Source organism: Electrophorus electricus, chromosome 5 (assembly GCF_013358815.1).
Source record: "Electrophorus electricus isolate fEleEle1 chromosome 5, fEleEle1.pri, whole genome shotgun sequence".
NCBI lineage: Eukaryota > Metazoa > Chordata > Actinopteri > Gymnotiformes > Gymnotidae > Electrophorus > Electrophorus electricus.
The window spans coordinates 15,029,083-15,049,767 of NC_049539.1; the positions used below are offsets into that span (position 1 = coordinate 15,029,083).

General features: G+C 39.1%; 1 protein-coding gene and 1 long non-coding RNA gene across 2 annotated transcripts; one reads left to right on the top strand and one right to left on the bottom strand.

Annotated features, from left to right (window-relative positions):
• Positions 1–82: 82 nt before the first annotated feature.
• LOC113576035 lies at positions 83–1,646 on the bottom strand. Its single transcript, XR_003410460.2, has 3 exons — positions 1,353–1,646; positions 1,183–1,240; positions 83–737 (listed from the first exon to the last, which is right to left on the bottom strand). It is a non-coding gene; the product is annotated as an uncharacterized LOC113576035 (long non-coding RNA).
• A 2,158-nt stretch (positions 1,647–3,804) lies between these two features.
• Positions 3,805–18,857, top strand: LOC113576063 (brain acid soluble protein 1-like). Its single transcript, XM_027007968.2, has 4 exons — positions 3,805–3,883; positions 12,614–13,432; positions 17,048–17,131; positions 17,430–18,857. Exons 1-4 carry the CDS (start codon positions 3,805–3,807, stop codon positions 17,444–17,446), a joined length of 999 nt encoding a protein of 332 aa, XP_026863769.2. The 3' UTR covers positions 17,447–18,857.
• The last annotated feature ends 1,828 nt before the right edge of the window (positions 18,858–20,685 follow it).

Genomic DNA, 20,685 nt, shown 5'->3' on the forward strand with positions numbered 1-20,685 from the left:
AGAATGCTGTGCAGTATTCTATCAAACCATTTTATTCAATAAAAACTAATGGAGTACTGAATTAAGCCAAGGATTGAAAAAGTAAAGTGTAAAATTCTGGATCCTTTAATACATCAATGTTTTTAATATTTTTGTTAATAAAGACACACAGTATTTAACATTCGTCAAAAGGTTACCTAAGTTTTTGAAGTGCTGATGGCAAGTCCTACATAGACAAAGATCAGAATAATACAATATCAAACTAATTTAATTTTATATTAATCATGTCTGAAATTACAAACATTGGAACCCTAGAATATTTTTCATTATAAAAATAACAAAAGAAGGTACTACATTTCAGAAGATAAAAATGTTTTCACTAGCAACTTTGCAATGAGCACCAAATAAATCCCCAACTAAACCAAAGTAATAATTTCATGGGACCACCATATATACTAATGACAAATCATATATGTGTATTTTATAAATGTACTTTCATTGATGGAGACATTGTACAAAGCATATGGACAGATGCAATTCTCTCTTCACTGACTGCATTAAATGTACTATAGAAACCCCCAAGTCAGAATCTGGTTGCTCCTTCATCCCTCAAGGCTCCCTTGCTTAGTGGCTCCATTTCTCAGGGGCTCAGAGCTGATCAGCAGTTCCCATCTGGGGGTGTGCACCACACATCTCAGTTCAGCAAGTCTGAGTGCATGCATTTCTGTCCAGTCAGTCATACTCCTGCTGCCAGTCACCTGTAGGAAGAAAAAGATTTAAACATTGAGGCCTCCTAAGAAGACAGCAAAAATATACCTAAAGAGATGCGGTGCTGTAAGTGCCAGACAGAGCACTAGTAGAGTGAGCACAATGTAATTCTGGTCAGACAAGCTAAGCGCCAAGATAGTGCAGAGCCTCCCAATTCCGACAGTTACTTAATCTTACTGTCTGTGCCAAAATCAGGCCGGAACTAGGGGATCCTAAGAATTAGGAGTCTTAATATAGCTAGCAGTGCAGGCAGAGCGAAGAGGAGGCGCGTTGGCCTGATCTCGTGTCTCTTGCTAGCATATTACTCTGGCGAATGTCCAGCCCTGCTCAGACCACACACTGGTCCAACAGGTGAGAAAGATTCGCCCTGGAAAAGGCCTGATATAAGGAACCGCCATGCTAGATACAGTATGAGAGTAAATGCATCACACTTACAATGATCTATGATAGCAGGAGTACACACACTGTACACGTCTAATGCCTCAGCCAGCACCTGAAAAACATACAATCTTACATTAAAACGAGTAAAGTGTCCTGCCTGTAAAGTTCACAGTAAGTTACCGTCTCTCGCATGCCCTACAAGTCAGCCGTGAACCCGCGGGTACCTGAACAGAGCAGCTGGCATGGATCAGCTTGGTCTTGCGTCGGCCTGCATCACAGCATGTTAGCCATTTCCCGTTTTCGTTTTTATGGACTCCATATAGGTTTTTGCATAACACAGCATAGTCGCACTGTAAATTCGTCGATACTCAGACTTAAAAAATAAATAAATAAATATAAGTACAGACGGCAAGTATCGAAGTACGGCGAAAGATACTCAATTATATCGAAGCTGTTAGATAACGTGTAAGTTAGCGCTGCCAACTACCAGAGACATAAGTCTCTACTAGTCCACGTGGTATGCGTAGACAGGAAGAAGGTGTCCCGAGAGCAGGCGGATCACACACACGCAACTTCCTATGTGAGTTCTGTCGGGATGGCGGTAAGTGTAAGCAAGTGTAGAACGTTTCTTCCCCTAAATGAACAAATCTGAAACTGACATTTAACTATAGATATCTACTGATATAATTATGGATTTATATCTAGTTCTGAATCAACAGAGCCCATTCAAATGTTGAGAGAGACACCACAGCTCAGTCCCACTTTAAAAGTGATGTGTTAAAAGCAGGAAAGATGAGCAAGCATAAGGATCTCAGCCACTTTGACAAGAACCAAGTTGTGATGGCTAGATGACTGGGTCAGGGCGTCTGCAAAATGGCAAGCAGGTCTTGTAGTGTGTTCCCAGTATGCAGTGGACAGTATCTACCAGAAGTGGTCCAAGGAAGATCAAATGGTGAACCGGCGACATGGTTACAGGCACCCTAAGGCTTACTGATGCTCATGGAGGCCACACCTCCCAACTTACAGGACCTGCTACTAATGTCTGGATGCCAAATACCACAGGATGTCTTCAGAGGTCATGTGGAGCCTCACATGGTCAGATCTGTTGTGGCAGCACAAGGGGAACCTACTAATATTAGGCAGGTGGTGATATTGTTACGGCTGATCGGTGTATAGCATATGGGGAGACTTCATCAGGGTGAGTCAGGGTGAATTTAGGCAATGCTGTTTTGGTAACTACTGTAATTATACTCCCTATTTTATCTCTAGTGCACAATGTCTGATTAAAACTAAATTATTTCATGTGACCCATGGTTGTTTGGGCTGTACCATAGAAATCATATAGCTTTCGATTTAACAGGGAATAGCAATGCTATTCTGAGACCTGCCAGTTTTTTACTCCTTGGTATATCAGGTCTGAATTAACTTATGCTATTGTGAATGTATACAGAATAATATAAGGCACATAAAGAGGTATTTCACAATGTTTATCTCTCTTACTTTTACCATAATCCCCATGTCACCCTGCAGAATGTATTTTGCCTAGAAGTTGACTAGCCTGGACATAAGCTGATTTTTCAAAAAATGCGCATGAAAGAAATGAAAAACTGAACTAAAAAAATAAAGGTTATGGATCTACTCCTGATAGAGTGGAAAACATATTTGTCAGATGTTGCTATTCATAATTGTAATAACTTGTTGGTATAAATAGATAATGAAAACAATATTTCACTTATAACTGCATTTTGTTTATCCAGCAAACTATATGTGCAAAACCTATGAACTCTGAATCCATAGTCAAACAATGTTCTTACCAAATCTCTATTGCTGTTCCCTCTTGATTTTTATGTATTCTTCACAGCCTCAACCTTGTTCTGCCAGTCATTGTGTGATATTTTGAACCTTTTTCCATGTATCAGTTATTTTTGTAAGTGTACTGACCAAGTTCATTTTTCATCTAAACATATCTCTGAATCTGAACCTTCCTCCACATCATCAGTTTCTCCTACCATTCCAGTTTTTTTTTTGCTCAACCGTCTCGTGGTCAGGACCCACTGGTTAGTAGCCCTGTCACTGGCTCAACAACAATCTCTGGGCCCTGGTAACTCTTCTTTTCCTCAGAAACTGAATGTAAACTGGATAGAAACTCCAGACAAATGCTGGATATCTAGAAATCCTCATTTAGATGATTTGGTATTCCATAAACATAGACCTACTCTACACCTTTAGCCAAAAAATAAAAATGACATAAAAGACTTCACAAGCCCCATATTTACCAGACTTTCATGCTGCATTTTTTTCATATTTTATTTTAAGCAATTGGCAACTAATGTCAATCAAAGTTATCCTGTGATTTGAGTGTATGATGCACCCTGCTGTAGATGGCGACGTTGCATCTCATCGTTTATGTTTGCAAATGGGCATTAATGTTATTAATAATATCAGTTCGAATGCTGAAATGAACTGTGCCATGTTTATATTCATAAGCATCTTTAAGTGTCACAGAAAAGTGCCTTAAATATATTAAGATACTATATCCTACCGCGTTTGTTGCCATAAGTTAATTAGTTCGCGTGGTAGGGATCGCGTTGTTGTTGTGTGAAAGGGGGGAGTAGGTCATGCCCAAACCCAGGCAAGATGAGATGTGTCTCAGTCTGCTCTGGCCCAAGTGGAAAGATGGGCTGTTCATCATCTACCACTCAGGCTCTCGCTCAGGAAAACAGACCTAGCGCCAAATTTGAGGAGACGGCCTATGGTAAGTTTTTAATCCTTTTAATATCCGTGCCTAGATGGTTTTACAAACCGCAAACCTGTTAGTACTTGTGGAGCTTTGAAATGTCCAGATGCAGGCTGAACTGATGTCCCAGTCATTTTCCTTTTCGATTTATGCACAAATATATAAAAAAGTAAAATGCCCTGAAGAACATTATACACGTGTAAGTTAAATACATTACATTTTAAATTCCAGCTTTATCTTATCTGATTAAACCTCAACTTTATGTAATATGATTAAAACATGGGAAGATTTAAAAGTAGAGAAAGTAATTACAGATGGTCTAACTAGGTGTTTGCTCTTGTTTCGTTTTTACCAGTTTCTTTAAGGTCATGAGTGTAACATAAACAGTGCTTCCGGAACGCGAGATGATGTGTTTAAAATGCTAAACAGCACATTCCCATGTTGGCTTTAGTTTTTCATGTCTGCCAGTAAGGAGATGCTTATCTGATTTTTTTTTCCATTAACGTGTTTTAAGATGACTAAAATGATTTTTTTTTTTTTTTTTTTTTTTTTTTTTGTCAGAGCTGTGCAATGCTAACAAAACAGCATTCTGATTATTTTTGCTAACGCTGCATATTGTATAGTTTTGTCTAACGTTAAAAACGTATTGCTAACTTCAAAATAATACAAGCATGTTAAATGGTCATGTTGATGTACTGTTCCATTCAAACCTAATCAACTTTATTTGTTTGGTTGTTTTTTTGGGAATTTCTAGTATGAATATGCTTAATTGAAAGGTTTATTTAAGTAGTATAGATTTTGCACATTTAAACATTCTAAATAAATGCTCAGTAAACCTGCTTCTCCCTGCTTGCTGTGTCAGTGTAGTGGTATGTGTAGAATTAGATTTGAGTACAGGGACCACCTCAGGGAGGGTTCAGAGTCTGGTAGTTTTCTCTGTCTATGCAATACAGCACAGAGCCATTTGTACACGTATGCAGTATCCATGCTCACAGAGCAAAACAGTCAATGCAGATATAATACACACATTTGTCATCTTTTACCTTGTAATTTCAGTGTGAGGTAAATCATGCACTGTTCTGTTTAATGTGACAGCCAAATTAAAGGCACAAATATGGGCACATTTATTTCAACTTTTAAAATAAAAACTTGTGAAAATATTATACAGATATTATACATTATGGAATGTCATTTGCTTATCCGTTTATTTAAGGTGTACTGAGTTTTAAACAAACATTTTAAATAAATCCTCAAAAAACCTGCTTCTGTCTGATCACTGAGTCAGTACAGGAGTATGTGTAGGATTAGATTCTGAGTACACGGGCCGCCTCAGGCAGGGTTTACACTGCTCTTGCCTAACCTCTCAGATATATCATCATATCAATTGCATGTCACTGAATCTATAAGCTTGGGAACAAAACTGTAAGCCTGGGGCACACCTTTAGATGCCTGGTCTATGCATACATATTCTGTCCTGACCTGCAACACCTTATTCAACTAATTATATTCCTTCCTTCTTTAAGATTGCCCAGTAAAGAAATGAATGATTTTGGGAAAAGGTACCACAGTCATTCAGGTGCGTCAGGCTCCAGTCCTGGAGGGTGGAGCTTGGTGTGTCGGTATAGGCTAAACTGCTTTAAACTTTCAGTCCTATATATGAGTTTTGTTAATATATCATTGAGTTCTACTACTTATTTGGACTTGTAAAGTGCAGGTAATTAAATAACAGCAGCCACAGCTTGGATATTCTAAAGCATGACATTATATGGACATTTCCTGTTTGAATCTTATCTTTTTTAAAAGAAAGCTACTGTACACACCTTATGTACATCTGTGGTTTATGTCCTCAGTGATCCGCATGGCATCTGTAACTTTAAAAAAAATTAGGTCTAGATTAAAAAAAAAAAACGCCTAGATTAAATGCCCAGCAAGCAGTATGGAGTTATGTATTTAGCATTAATATATACTCACTGGCCACTTTATTAGGTACACCCCTTTAACTGCTTGTTAATGCAACTGTATCAACTAATCATATGACAGCAACTCAGTGCATTTAGACATGGTTATAATAGAGCCATCCTGCCTTGTGGTGTAATGGTGTGGGGGATATTTTCATGGCTCACTTCGGGCCTTTTAATAACAGTTGAGCCATCCATTTATGACCACAGTGTACCCATCTTCTGATGGCTTCTTCCAGCAAGATAACGCACCATGTCATAAAGCTCAAATCACCTCAAACTGGTTTCTTGAACTTGTCAATGAGTTCTCAGCCTCCACAGTAACCAGATCTTTAATTCAATAGACCACCTTTGAATGTGGTGGAACAAGAGGTTTGCATTATGGATATGCATCTGACACACATCTGTTCTCTTTTGTTATCCATCCTAATGTCATTGCAGTGTGAAGTGACTCATACACTGTACTATTTAAGGTGGCAGTCAAATGAAAGGGATCACTAATACATTTATTGCATTCTTAAAATTCTGAAAATATCCTTCAAAAACGTTTTAAACATATAACACAATTATCTAATTACTTCCCTTTTTTGCCTGCTAAAGGCATTTGTCCATATATTATTCCAGTTTTATAGAGCATGGTTGGAATTTCATTCCCTAATCATCTTTACTATACATCACTACATGCTTAATCTATGATTAATATTCTTCACATGCTGTGTACTGACACTTTGTATGCGTACGATGTCAATAAGAATTCTTCTCAACTCTCCTATGCCTTACTAGGGCTGCTTATAAAAATGAATCTATGCATTCTGTGTACATTGTTGGGTTTTTGTAACAGCATTGATTATGTATTTGTTTATAAAAACAAATACATTGAATGATTTGCTGTGATTTTAGCAGTGTTCAACATTAATCTTTGCACATTAAAAGCTAGTTTTCCACAAGAAGTATTAATTCTCAGAAAATCCCTATCAAAGTCAATATTGTAATTATTGTTTGATTTACAAATGAAATCAAAATTCATTCAAATAGGACCTTATCAATGAAAATGAATTAAAATCAGACTAGCAGTCCAGTGCCAATACCCAGCCCTACAATCTCATTTGCCATTAAAAAATGAACTCATTAAAATAATTCATGGTTGGGGAAAGAAGTATCCATAGGCAGTGTTTGCAGCCAAAGTACTGAACACTGGTAATATGTTTATAAGACTTGCTGGAGGGTCTTGTGAGCAGAGGTGGGACAGCAGCCATATCACACTGTACTGGAGTTTGTTAGTGTGCTTTGAATAGTTCTGAAATTTAGTTCATCAGGATCTGAGTAGAAACATGAGCTGGTTTGGCCTCCTCGGGTAGTAAAAGATTTTCTTCTTCATGGCTGCTCAGGCCTACCACCATGGTGTCATCTATAATCATGATTTTGGAGTTGGCCATGGTAATGCCGTTCTCTGTTGACCTGTTGGTATGGTAAGCATATTGATTTGGATCCAGACTTTGGGGCAGACAGATATTTAGATGGTAGAGGCTCAGTCTCTCAACACTTTTATGATAATGGGAGTGAGAGCTACTAGAGGAAAGTCGCAGAGGGCCATAGCAACAGCATGTTTAGGCACTGGCACAACAGTAGCTGATTTAAAGGTTTGTGGGATGCATTCATACTCCTCAGGTGTAATGCATCCCACCAACACCCCACTACCTACAGCAGGAGTGAGTGACTTTCTAGCCAGAACCATTGGTGTAAATGGGATCTAAATGGTCCTAACAGATCTAAACAAGATCTAAGGTATAATCTCTTTTTGCAGGACAAGAGACAACCTGATGGAATTTGGGGTGAACACACCTCAAATTGATGCGATTCATGTGTTGCAATGAAGGATAATATCTGAACGCACTGTTCGTAGTTCTTTACTATTACTAATGCAAGGATGCAAACACTTCTGCCTTCACCTTCATGTCTCTGACAACCATCGCAATGCTCCTTCTATTGCTCAATTGTTCTATTTAAAATGTTGTCACTGAGCCAAGTTTCTGTGCTAATCATAATATTTCAATCACTTATCATGTTGTGTAATACAGTGCTGAGGATTGTTGTTTGTCAGAGACTGCCAGCACTGAACACTTATGGCTTGGCCTGCTTCTTATTTGTGCACAGCGTCTCTGGTGGTTGATAATGGAGGTCAAGTATGGTATTCAGAGTTGTCTGAATGTTTGCAGAGCAAAGATTTATGCATTGAAGAGCTTGTTGGCTATATAAAATGTACAGGGGATTATAATATGTTGGTGGAACATAATTAGTTAAAAAGATGCTAATTTGCTAAATATGAAGAGAAGATGAGCCTCAGTTTGTATATGTTCCAGTGACATGTTACATATCCAATATGTCTTGCCATGTGTCTGATTGGTGGGCTCTTTATCATCTTGAATTTACACAGAACATGGGACAGAAATCCAACTGAGTGAGGCAAAATGATTATCCACAGGTTCTTATGAAAAAAAAAGAACCTTTTCAAAACTGCATGCTATCATCACCCATGCACGTAAGACGTTGTGAACCCTCTCTTATATTATAACGTTGAACAAGGTGGAAGAGCTAATAAAGAGATCATTTCTCCATGCAAGAGACCTTGTTGCTCACATGTGTTTTAGGTTATTTTGTAGATCACACCACAACATTTCAATAGGACTGTGGTCAGGATTGGTCATTCTGAAACACAGAATTTCTGTTTGAGTCACTCTGTTGCTAATTAACTCCTTTGTTGCGGTTTGGATTATCATCCTACATGACTAAACGTCTTTTGAATTTTGGGTCAAAACAGGTTCTTGCATGAGAGAAACATAACTATTTAAACATAATTGCCTCTTGTTTTAGACCTTCGTGTACTGTGCAGTGCCTTGTGTCATTCCTGTGCCAGTAGGCAGATGATGAATGGAGGACAGTATCTGTCTATAAGGGAGGAATTGTAACAATGTTGTGGTGCAGAGTGCCACTGTGCATCAGACAGGCCCATGAACGGTCTGGGATATTATGAGCCACCACGCTTCAGATGACAGTTGATGAGAGTAGATGGAACCTTGGGGAGAGATGAGCTATTGTCTGCTGTGGCTCTGGAGCCCCTGCCTCTGTCTGTCTGTCTGCAGACTGTTTTGATGCAAGAGTGCCGTTTTTGTCCGATGTTGATGAGTGTGCCTCGCTGAAAGCAGGAAATTTAAGGATGCTGAACTATAGAAAGAACTTTTATATCCGCACTGTATTTATTTATTTCCATGATCCCTATAAAACTCAATAAATCATGACTGATGATCATTTTTGTTTTACATTTTTTGATGGGCTTTTTTGGATTAAAACTTTTGATTTTCTTTGTATTACCTAAAGCACCCAGATTACTGCAGGTTTGTTTTTTCACAGCATACCGTGATCTTTGCACATACACTCAGAATTGATGATGAAAGTTGAACATTAAATGTATTTTTCTTTTTTCTTTTTTCCTGATTTCACCGGTATCGGCCGCATAACCCGACAGTAGCTGCAGCCTTTAGTGTCAGCCTTTGTGTGGGTGTGTGTGTGTGTGCGTGTGTGTGTGTGCGTGCATGTGTGTGCGCGCACGTGCACATGAGAGAGAGCTAGAGAGAGATACGTGGATGGAAAAATAACTTGGCCAGATGTGTTTACCGTCCAAAAAGAGATGTGCTCAGTTTAATGGAGGACGTTTTTATTTAGACATAATTTCTTTCCTGATAAACCATGACTCATTTTGTTGGTATGAAATGTTTCTAGTGTCTTCTAGGAAAATTTCCAGGCAATGATGTTCCTTTCTGTACCCTGGTCCAGTTGTGTGATAGACAGGATTTATGTAATTTAGAAGCAAGTTGTTAAATAGTCTTAAATAAATTATTAAATACACTCTGGCATAAGTTATTAAATATAATCTAGAATAAGGTTTTGGTGCAAAATTCAGTGAACCCTACATCATAATATGCATACACACAGTGTTCAGTTCCCAAACAGCTACGTTTGGTATTTAATTGTCCTTGAGTGGGCTTTCTGTAAATATTTTAGGAGTACTTTAATGGTCATTATCCATAACACAAGAAGATAGGCAGTTGTTAGTTTTTCAGTTTGCTAGTTAATTACTTGTTTCATTGCACAAGTCTGTGTTTTACACATTCCTTAAAAATCTGTAAGGATGAAACACCACAAGGCTTATGTTCATTGTACTGCTCATATGGGTCACGATTTAAAGGGATGAGTTAAAAGGACCATAAAAGGACAAGATGGCATCAGATCATGTACAACATAAATGAAGATAAAATACAAGTCTTATGGTAGTCTCAGCAGGCCATGACGTATTGACAGTATAAACACATTTTTAGTATTTTCAGTAGGAATCGTCCCTACATGCTATGCAGTTTTTGACATGTGGCATCTGTAAATTTTCTGAATTTGATTCATTTTTTGAGTGTTACATTAGTGTTACATTTAGTTTTACATAATACTAAGTAGAGAAGTGGTTTTACTAAGTGCTTCTTTAATATTTGTATTGATATTTAATATTTTGGGCACAAAGGCAAATATTTATGAGTGCATCATTTCAGTGGTTAATATTTAATAGACATGAGGTAAATGAGGTAAAGTGTGTCACATCATGCTTGGAATATTTTAATCATTTTAGCCATATAATTACACTATTGGATACCAATGAAGACAAATATTTATAGGTGTATAATTTCAGTGGTTAATATTTGTCAGACATGCCCTGTCCAGAGTGGTTCCCGCTTTGCACCCTGTGCTGCTGGGATAGGCATAGCTCCTGTGACCCTGAATTGGGTTAAGTGGTTTAGAAGATGAATAAATGAATAAATGAATGAATGAATGAATATTTGTCACCAATGAGATAAATGGATGTTTGTCTGATCATACTGTAAGTTTTGAATGGTCCTAGAGACTGTAATGAAGCGAATATGTATATATTCTGCTGTATGCTCTTGTGGCTGTGGTTCAATGTTCACAGACGTTCACAGCTGATCAGCAGTCAGTGGAATGGCCACTGTGGAAGGTCAAGAGCCTTGATTAATGAAACTGACTTTACAGTTGCTTTTTACTTTCCAGCTTTCAATACTGGTCTGTAATGGTAGTTATTCATTGTAAATTTGGAGCTCTTGAAGTCTATTTGCTAAACAGCGTGTTTTATAGCTGTTTGGGAACAAAGGTTGAAAGTTCTGTGCCACAGGTCTCCGTTTGTGTACTGAGCAATGTTCAGGCTCCTGTAGGAATTGAACTGTAGTTATTACATTTATTTTCCTTTCCTTAACAAACTCACTGTTGCTATACAGTATTTCCAGAATGTTTCTAGAACAATCTTTGAAACCGCTATAATAAAATGTATAAATGTCAGTTTAGGCGTATATCAACAGTACTTTACAAAAAACAATCCACTCCTCTTGAGCAAACTGGCAATGCTCTTCAACTTTCCAGTAACAGAACATTTCTAGGTGCATTCAATGGAACTATCCATTGACTTGTAAATGTAGCGCCTCACTATGGTTACTGGTCTCCAGGACCCTTGCAAGCATGATGAGAGAAACTTTACCTCATTTACCTCATTTCTGTCAAATATTAACCACAGAAATGACGCACCCATAAATATTTGCCTTTATTTGTATCCAACAGTGTTTGTCCATATGATTAATGGCTTACTTATTCCCATTGCTAGTGTCACATTTTTTTGTGTTGCTACATTGTAAAAGGCGAAGATGCAGATTTGCTAGAAGGGTGTCATTCTGCATGTTATATGTTCATACAGAGAAGCTGGCTACAAGTTATCCAGTTTATCATGACATGCAAATTACCTGTAGTGCATGTTGAAAAGTTTTTGGTAAACTGCGTCTTTGGTAAACTGGTTTAGGATGATTCATAATGACGAGGACAGAGATGATAAGACGCAAACCAAAAAAGATTTTTGTATGGACAAGGTCTGTTGTGTCATTCTGAATATTTCTGTAAATATTACCAGTAGCTATAACAAGTCTTCACACCCCCTGTAAAAATGCCAGACTTGAAATAAATCATTTCAGAATTTTTCCATCTTTAATAGGGGAGAAATTTTTTCACTTGCTTTTGCCAGACCTGAATGTAGATTTTTTTTGCAAAATGTAACTGGGCTTGGATGTTTTCCTTTGTAAGAAAAGGCTTCCAGCTTGCCACCCTACCCCACAGCCCAGACATATGAAGAATTTAGTTCCCCCTAAATTCCTGCAGCTTCTGTAATGTTGCTGGATGTCTCTTGGCAGCCTCCCGGACCAGTCGTCTTCTTATGTCTTCGGTTTTGGAGATGCATCCAGTTTTTGGTAAAGTAACTGTTGTTACATATTTTATCCACTGAGGACTGTCTTCACTCCGTTCCATGTTTTCCATGGTATTTTTATTTTACCCCTCTAAATGATTTCAATTTGTTTTTCAATTGAATTATACATATTATAGGTCACATTAAAGATGGAAATAAACCTGAAATTATTTATCTTGGTCAGATTTTTTTACATCACAAAAACCTTTTAACAGGAGTTTTGTATCCACTGTATCTATATAATCTGTCTCTTTGTGCTGAAAATACCTTTCATTTTTTAATGCTTAATTTAACTTTTTTTTTTTTTTTATTACTACCTACAGTTGCATATGTGGCCCTTGTTTCTTTTAATCCTTTAATCTTAAATTTTGTTAATTTCTAGATAGAGAAATATTCATTTTGTTTTTAATTGTATCTTCTCCCTTTTGTGCTTTGGTGTGATTTCAGTCGCGACTAATGGCAGTGTGGCGGCGTATGCCGAGACAATAGCGGACCAGATGCAGCTGCCAGTGCAAAGTGCCCTGCCTGAGGGGCTGGGCCCCAGGCCAGGGGACAGCCAGGCTCCTGTTGCCCGCAAGGCTCTGCGTAACGTAGGACTGGAGAGAGAGCAGGCAGCCGATGGGTCTGAGCCTACTGTGGGGAGCGACCTGATCCAAACAGCCGAAGTTGCAGTGAATATAGCCCCAGAGATGCCAGCAGACACCGCTGAGTCTCTGACCCCTCAAGAAGACAGCATCTTTGTAGAAGGAGTAACAGCAAAGGAAGCCTTTGGGGCTAGTCCTGCTGTGAAAGAGGTGGATCCTTCAGAGGCTGCACCTCCTGCCAACGTCTCAGGACTTTCAAAGTGTGTTGCCGCATTTCCTGTTCCTGCAGCAACTTCAGGTCCTGAGGAGGAGCTGGTGGGGTGTGGAACCCTGGCGGACGCGGCTGCGATGGAAGCAGCGTTTGAAGAGGCCTCATTGTCTCTGGAGTTAACTCCAGCTGTGGAACCTGCGACCACTGCAGGATTGGCCCCAACGCCAGAGCCCACTCCTGCTCCAACTCTGAGAGACACTTCTGCTGCAGCACTGGTTCCAGCTTCTAAACCTTCCCTAGTTCCAGAATCCTCTCCAGCTATGGAACCTTCACCAGCTCCAGAGCCTGTTCAGATGGAAGCAGCAGCAGCCGCAGTTGCAGCAAGAGCAGTGCTGCAGGCTATGCAGGAACACGCTTCACTTGCAGGGACAAGCATGGATGCAGACACTCAGGCTCTCGAGGCCCCTGGAGGTACAAATGAAATGTTTGAATATCTTGATTAAATTCTAAGTAGACATATCTTATTTAAACCACTGCATATTTCTGATATAGTAATAAGCTTCATCTCCTTTGCTTGGAGTGAAGCTGGTAGTTATATGAATATATTCACAGTAGAGATGCTGCTCTGAGGCTTAATTAAACCAGTTCAGTCCTACTACTTCAATCCTAATCTAACATATTAACCTCATTTGGTTATACCTACCATAATTAGATATAGCAATTTTGTTACATTTTAAAAAAAAACTAAGATCTCCTGAAGCAGGGTGGAGCACTGTCAAAGAACAAGGCCTGTTAAGGGCATTTCAGGGTGTAATTTTATATATATACAGCGCCGGAAAAAAATAAGAGACCACTACAAAATTATCAGTTTCTCTAGTTTTACAATTGATGGGTATGTGTTTGACCAGGCTGAGCAGTTTTGTTTTATTTTATAAACTACTGGTAACATTTCTTCTAAATTCCAGATAAAAAATATTGTATTTTAGAGCATGTTTTTTTCTGAAAATGACTAATGGTCAAAATAACAAAACAGTTACAGAAATTTCAGACCACAAATAATGCAAAGAAAACAAGTGCATATTCATTTATAAACAACACAGTACTAATATTTCAGCTTATGATGAGTAGAAATCAGGGTTATTCCACCAAATATTGATTTCTTGAATCACAGCTTTCATGCATCTTGGCATGCTTTCCACCAGTCTTTCACATTATTTTTGGGTAACTTTACGCCACTCCTGGAACAGAAATTCCAGGCGCTGGGCTTTGTTTGATGGCTTGTGACCATCCATCTTCCTTTTGATCACATTACAGATGTTTTCAATGGGGTTCAGGTCTGGAGATTGGGCTGGCCATGATAGGGTCTTGATCTGGTGGTCCCTCATCCACACTTTGATTGACCTGGGTGTGTGACATGGAGCATTGTCCTGTTGAAAAAACCAATCATCAGAGTTGGGGAACATTGTCAGAGCAGAAGGAAGCAAGTTTTCTTCCAGCACAGTTTTGTAAGTGGCTTGATTCATGTGTCCTTCGCAAAGACAAATCTACCCGATTCTAGCCTTGATGAAACACCCCCAGATCATCACTGATCCTGCATCAAATTTCACAGTGGGTGCCAGACACTCTGGCTTGTAGGCCTCTCCAGGTCTCTGTCTAACCATTACACGACCAGGTGTTGGACGAAGCTGAAAATTGCAATCATCAGAGATGACGACCTTACTCCAGTCCTCTAGGTCCAATCCTTGTGGTCTTTTGCAAACTTCAGTCTGGCTCTTCTCATTGATGAAGGGCTTTTTTCTAGCTTTGCACTTCATCCCTGCCTCTAAAAGCCTGTTTTGAACTGTCCTCGCTGTGCAATTCACCCCAGCTGCTATTCTTTTTGTAGTTCACTTGACGTCATCTTACGGTTGTTAAGTGACATTCAAATGAGGTGGCAATCATCACGGTCGGTAGAGAGTCGTTTTCAACCTCTGCCAGTCTGTAACTGTTGTTCTCCCATGTGTTTGCTGCTTGACCTTGTTCTTATGAACTGCAGTTTTTGAAATTTCCGAGATGGAAGCAACCTGACGCTCACTGTATCCCTCTGCCAGTAAAGCTACAATTTAACCCTTCTTTTCCTCATCAAGAACCTTTTCAACTCTCTTGGCATGGTCTGTGGCTGTATTTTGACTACATTTACGTTTAGGGTAGTCCTAGCACTGCTTTTCCCATCTAGCTGGTTCTATAACAAGAGAATAGTGATGGCAGCAGCAGTGGTTTTTATACTGTTGCTCGTTAGAACAGGATTTTGTTAAGGTGATCACCTATTCAGCACCTCATTAAATAGAATGAGTTGTGTCTGTGAAGGAATTCAGCAAACACTTGAATGGAATGGCTTCTGTACATGTGGAAATGCTGATTTTAAAAAAATTGGAGTGGTCTCTTATTTTTAAATTCACAGGAAAAAATTGGTTCATTTCATGGCCTAGTTTTTCAAAAATGACAGTTACTGCTCCTTTTTGATACACGTGGCTCTCTCATGCATCATACCTAGAACATTAGATTAGCATGATGCCTCAAACAATCTCCAAAACATGTCAAGTACAATCAAATATATTATATAGTGCTTTGTACAACAGTTGTCACACAGCAGCTTTACAAATGTCAGAGCCCAAACCCCCCAGTGAGCAAGCCAAGGGTAACGGTGGCAAGGAAAATCTCCCTGGAGCTTGAAGAAGAAACCTTCAGAGATGCCAAGAGTCAAAGGGTGGTCCCTTCCTCCACTGACCAACAATGGACACTACAATAGTAACAATATAAACAATAAGAAGCAGAATAAGTAGTGAAAGAGAGAAAAATAATATTAATAAAGAAAAAAGCAATCAATTTCTGTTCTAGGTTCCTAGAAGTCCTAGTCTGGTCCTGATGGTGGAAAATTAGTTGGCTGGGGTGGAGGTGTGGTGGGCTACAGCAGGGGGCATCGGGGGTGGTGGGAGGAGCCATGGCAGCTAAGACGGGTAGAGGCTCAGTAACATCATGACATCAGGGGTAGGTGTACCTCGGAAAAATGAGAGAATAGGTTATTAGGCATGTCCAGGTATGAGGGTGTGTAAATTAGGGAACTATAATGTGCAAAGATGGACTCTGGCAGATCTAGCCATGGCAGCACAGCTAAAAGGAAAGAGCCAGAAGGAAACACAGGCATGAGGGCATCCTGGAACATCAGCACAATTCCGCTCTCATTCAAAGAACTTGACTGACAAAAGAGAGGTGATCATAACATCCCACTTGACCATAACTCTCAATGCCCATGGACCCTCAGATCTACACCTTTATTTAATATGGGAAATCCATTAATAGAATGCCTGGCTGTACAGGTTTTCAGCCTAGCCTTAAATATTGAGACTGTGCCTGAGTCTCGGACATTTACAGGCAGGTTATTCTATGGTGTGGGAGCTTTATAAGAAAAGGCTCTGCCCTCAGTGATAGACTTTCTTAGGTTCAATTACTTCAGTGAGGATTCACTTAAGAAAGTGTTAACAGTGCTGTTTGTAATTCCATCAAAAGATTTTTGGAAAAGGTTTTTAAGGTTTGTTTTTTAAAATGAAATCCACATCACGAATTAAAAAAAGATTCAAAGGAGAGCAGTTCAAAGATGCACATTAGCTATATCACTACTTGTAGGTGTGATGTGAGGAGGCTAAGCAGGATGCGGGGACAAGTCATAGGATACCGAACTATACGTTTATTTACGAAAATAATGAATGCAGCACTCAGGCGCACACAAAGTCAAACACCGACAACATTCACGTTTAAACAAGAGACATATACACGCACAATAACAATACACAACAAGGAGCAGATGCGAAACACAAAGAGGGCGTGGCCATACAGATGAACACACACACACACGGGGAGACGTCTGGGAGGAGGGGCCGTACCGTGACAGTAAGAAACACCCTGTGCAATAATGAAATTGTACAAGTATAAAATAAAACAAATATAAGTGGAGCATATACATTTATTCATGCTTAAGCATATAATGTCAAGATTGTTAAGGGCCTCCCATGCCATGGAACTAGGAGAAGCATATGTGTGTGTGTCTAGGTGGTGTGTTGGAGGGTACAAACTTGCAGACTGAGATTAAAAGGAACAAAATTGAGGTGGCTGTATCTGCAGCTGAGATGGCTGGTAAATATGCAAAACACATTAATATTTTACAGTGCACCTCTCATGCTTATGAACATCTTATAGTTATTAACATTAATACATCACAGCACACCACTCATTACCCCTTATGGCTATTAATGTTTTGTACTCTTTAACTTCTCATTTTATTGTCACCTTATTTCAAGTTTCCACTAAATCATTGTACTAATGAGTGTTGAAAGAGTTCTGATACTTGTATGCACTCTCTCTCTCTCTCTCTCTCTCTCTCTCTCTCTCTCTCTCTTTCTCTCTCTCTTTCTCTCTCATGTATGTGTTTTAGCTGCCACTGAGGAGTGAAGCAGCATGCACGTTTGGCACTGCTAGGCAGGAAACACCAGCAGAATGGAATATTCCACAGGACCAAAGACAGAAGACAACATGAATCGCACACACACACACACACACACACACACACACACACACACACACACACACACACACACACACATATATATATATAAAATATGCATTTTTATTAGCACTAATGAACACTCTGAACTTTAGTGGGGAGATGATTTGTTTAGTGAAATGATTTGTTAGAGGTATGGGCTAATTGGTTTAGTCTGAAGAGGGATGGAATCCTATAGAATCCTGTACACAAATACGCATTTCCTTTTAGTATTAGTGTTATTTTTGTATGGCTGCAGCCCCTGCAGACTGAGACAGAAAGCAGTTGTCCAGGCCAGTGGCTCAGTAGAGTAAGCAGTTAGCATAACTCTGGGCCAGGTTATGGAAGACCCTCTTTACAGTGGCACATCCTCCCATCTCAGTCTCAAAAGAATGACTGTGAATTGTTCTATTCAGACTTTTTCGATTTATTGACTCCTTTATTGCCACATGACATGCCATTGCTAAGTTTATCCAGTGTGTCAAGATGTAACTTTGTTGTGGCACAGTACACATAAACATACAATATTTTATATATATATATACAATAAAGTGTACCAGAGTTTATATGTGAAAATAATGGATGGTCATATGGCATTTTCTTTTGTGGATTTAGAAGAACTTATTGCAAAAGGGAAAAGGCTGTTCTTAAACTGGGTTGTCTTAATATGTCTGTTTTGATATGAGCAGATGTGACATTTAACAACATGTGACATAATGGCTTGCTCTGAGGGACAAGATGTCAGAAACACTGATAATTCTAAAATAATGAATGGCAACAGGGAAATGTATGGAACAGAGTAGTATAATGTCGGTATGAGGACTGATGTTTTATTCCTTCCCTCTCTTCTAAAAACTAACACTAAAAACAAGATTTGCCTTGTTTATTTATATGCTTCTTAAGTTCTAATTTTGTCAATATGAGGCCTGTGAGGGCAAAGTCCAGTCCGTCTGGACGATCCAATTCATCAGATCATCTGGGAGGAAGTGTGGCCATCAGTCAACACCTGCTGTGGTTTTTTTGGTAGCGTGTATTGTGTGCTAATACGTTGTTTGTCTCTCCGCTGGCTCTGTGAAACTGCTGGACTAGCTTCACTAAAGTGGACTAGCTTAATGTGGCCTATAAACTCATCGGTTCAGCATTTTCTATGAAAATGTAAAGTGCTTTACTGATACTGTTCTATTCTGCTGTGGAGCTGAATGTCAGACTGTCTTCTCCTGTTTGATTAACATTGACAGCTATTAGGGGAAATGCCTTGTAGTGAATTTTTAAACTGTGTAGCATGGCTTTTGTATTTTTCGTTTTGTAGTGTACAGAACAAATAAAGTCACTGTTACTATACATTTATGCTTTGTCTTGTATCTGCTTTATGTTTACATAACTTCGTGGTTAAGGATATAGAGACATAATTAAACATTAGCGAGAGTTGTTGGATAGGGGATCAACGGGGTCCATTAATGAGAGGTTTTGCTCAGCTGGTTGACACAGAAAAAACGAGAGCAAGTGGACTACAGCTTATGTGCATACACTCACCCAAGCTAAAACCATATGGCATATAAAGCATACCTCTGTGCTCTGCATTCTCACACACAAATGCACACACTGTCAGCAAACTGCTCGTTACAGCTTCAAGAGAGAAGGGAAAGTACAGCTCAGCAAACCAGTGTGTGACACCTCTACCCCCACTGTGACTTACAGCCTAACACAGCCTCTGTCATTTCAATGAAAGTTACATTTTACATAGCGCGAATTCCTAAGTGAACCCACTGGCTAACATAATTTTGTTAGTTTCTCCCTGCTACACACAACTTGTGTCCTGGGTTTGTATTAACAAATATATTAAGTCATTCCCACATTGTTCATGCTCTGTGTTGTGGATTGACAGAAAACTAAGGTGACGCCAAAGTGCTCATGGTATGTTCCCCCTGCTGGGATTCCTGTAAACCAGCTCAAACAAGTTTCGCTTGCTCAGTAAAGCCCTCTACAACCAAATGAAGTGGAAAGAGTGATAGAGCTCTTTTATTACTGCTGTACACAGAGTAGGGCAAATCTATGCATTATTGTTGTACGTACAGTATAGGCTGCACGTACGTAGTGTCTACATGTGTGCAGTGTAGTATGTGTCTAGTGATTTCTTTTATGATAAACTTTATTGGCCTAAGGGAATTTGACTCTCAAATCAAAAGCTCAATAATCTCCAGAGCAATATAATGTTCACTAAAATGTAAATGGAAATATTTATATAGCAGGTACATTTGGTTGAATTTTCTATTCCTAGAATGTTAAACAATTAAGTGCTTTTAGGCATGAAGGATGTGACTGCGTCTTGGCTCCTGTCTGAGGCAGAGGTAAGGGAATGCACTCTGAAGAGTAGGTAGATGTAGCCATTGGAACTTCTGTTCCCATGACCAGTGATGTGGCACCTCATTAAACAAGTCACTGAATCCAGTGATTTTACCACCAAGCCTTTTTGGTTTTCTCATTAAAAAAAGTACAAAACTTTAAATTAGCAAGATGAAACAAACTGAAAGTGTTCCCCTGTGCTTTACATGACATGGAAAAGGTCATTTGGACTATTGCAGTTCTCTTTATTTAGGCCTTTACTGGTCTTCATTATCTTGACTGTAGATGGTTCAAAATGCAGAAGCAAGTATGTTGACTGGTACTAACATGTGAGCACATTCCTCCTGTCCTAGCTTCTCATCATTGGCTTCTTACTCATTAAAGAATTCAATTTAAGACTTTACAGATCCATTTTAAGGCTCTTAATGGTCAGGCTCCATCCTACTTCACAGACTTTATTCAACTAAAAGGTAGTGGAACCTTTGCAGTTGCTGCTCCACGACTGTGGAACCAGCTACTGTTAGATGTTAGATGTTCTTACTCCATCTCTGCATTTAAGTCTATACACTTCTCTGGCCTTTCTGGCCCACTAAGCATTCATGTCTAGAAATCTTTGCTTTTTTTTAGTTATTTATTGTTTTAGTTATGTATTGTTGGTCTGGTTTTCTTGCGGTTTTATCCTTTGTGCAGCACTTTGATCAGCAAATTTTGATTGATTGATTGATTGATACTTTCTTTAGTACATTAGGCTCCTGGCTCTAAATGTGAATGTAAAAGTGTGGTGCTTTTAAAATTAATATATTAA

Bases quoted from the DNA above. Each gene is read 5' to 3' on its own strand.
- LOC113576063 (XM_027007968.2), top strand. From the start codon at position 3,805: ATGGGCTGTTCATCATCTACCACTCAGGCTCTCGCTCAGGAAAACAGA. The intron at 3,884-12,613 runs GTAAGTTTTTAA...GTGTGATTTCAG, and splicing joins ATTTGAGGAGACGGCCTATG to TCGCGACTAATGGCAGTGTG. The intron at 13,433-17,047 runs GTACAAATGAAA...GTGTGTGTCTAG, and splicing joins GGCTCTCGAGGCCCCTGGAG to GTGGTGTGTTGGAGGGTACA.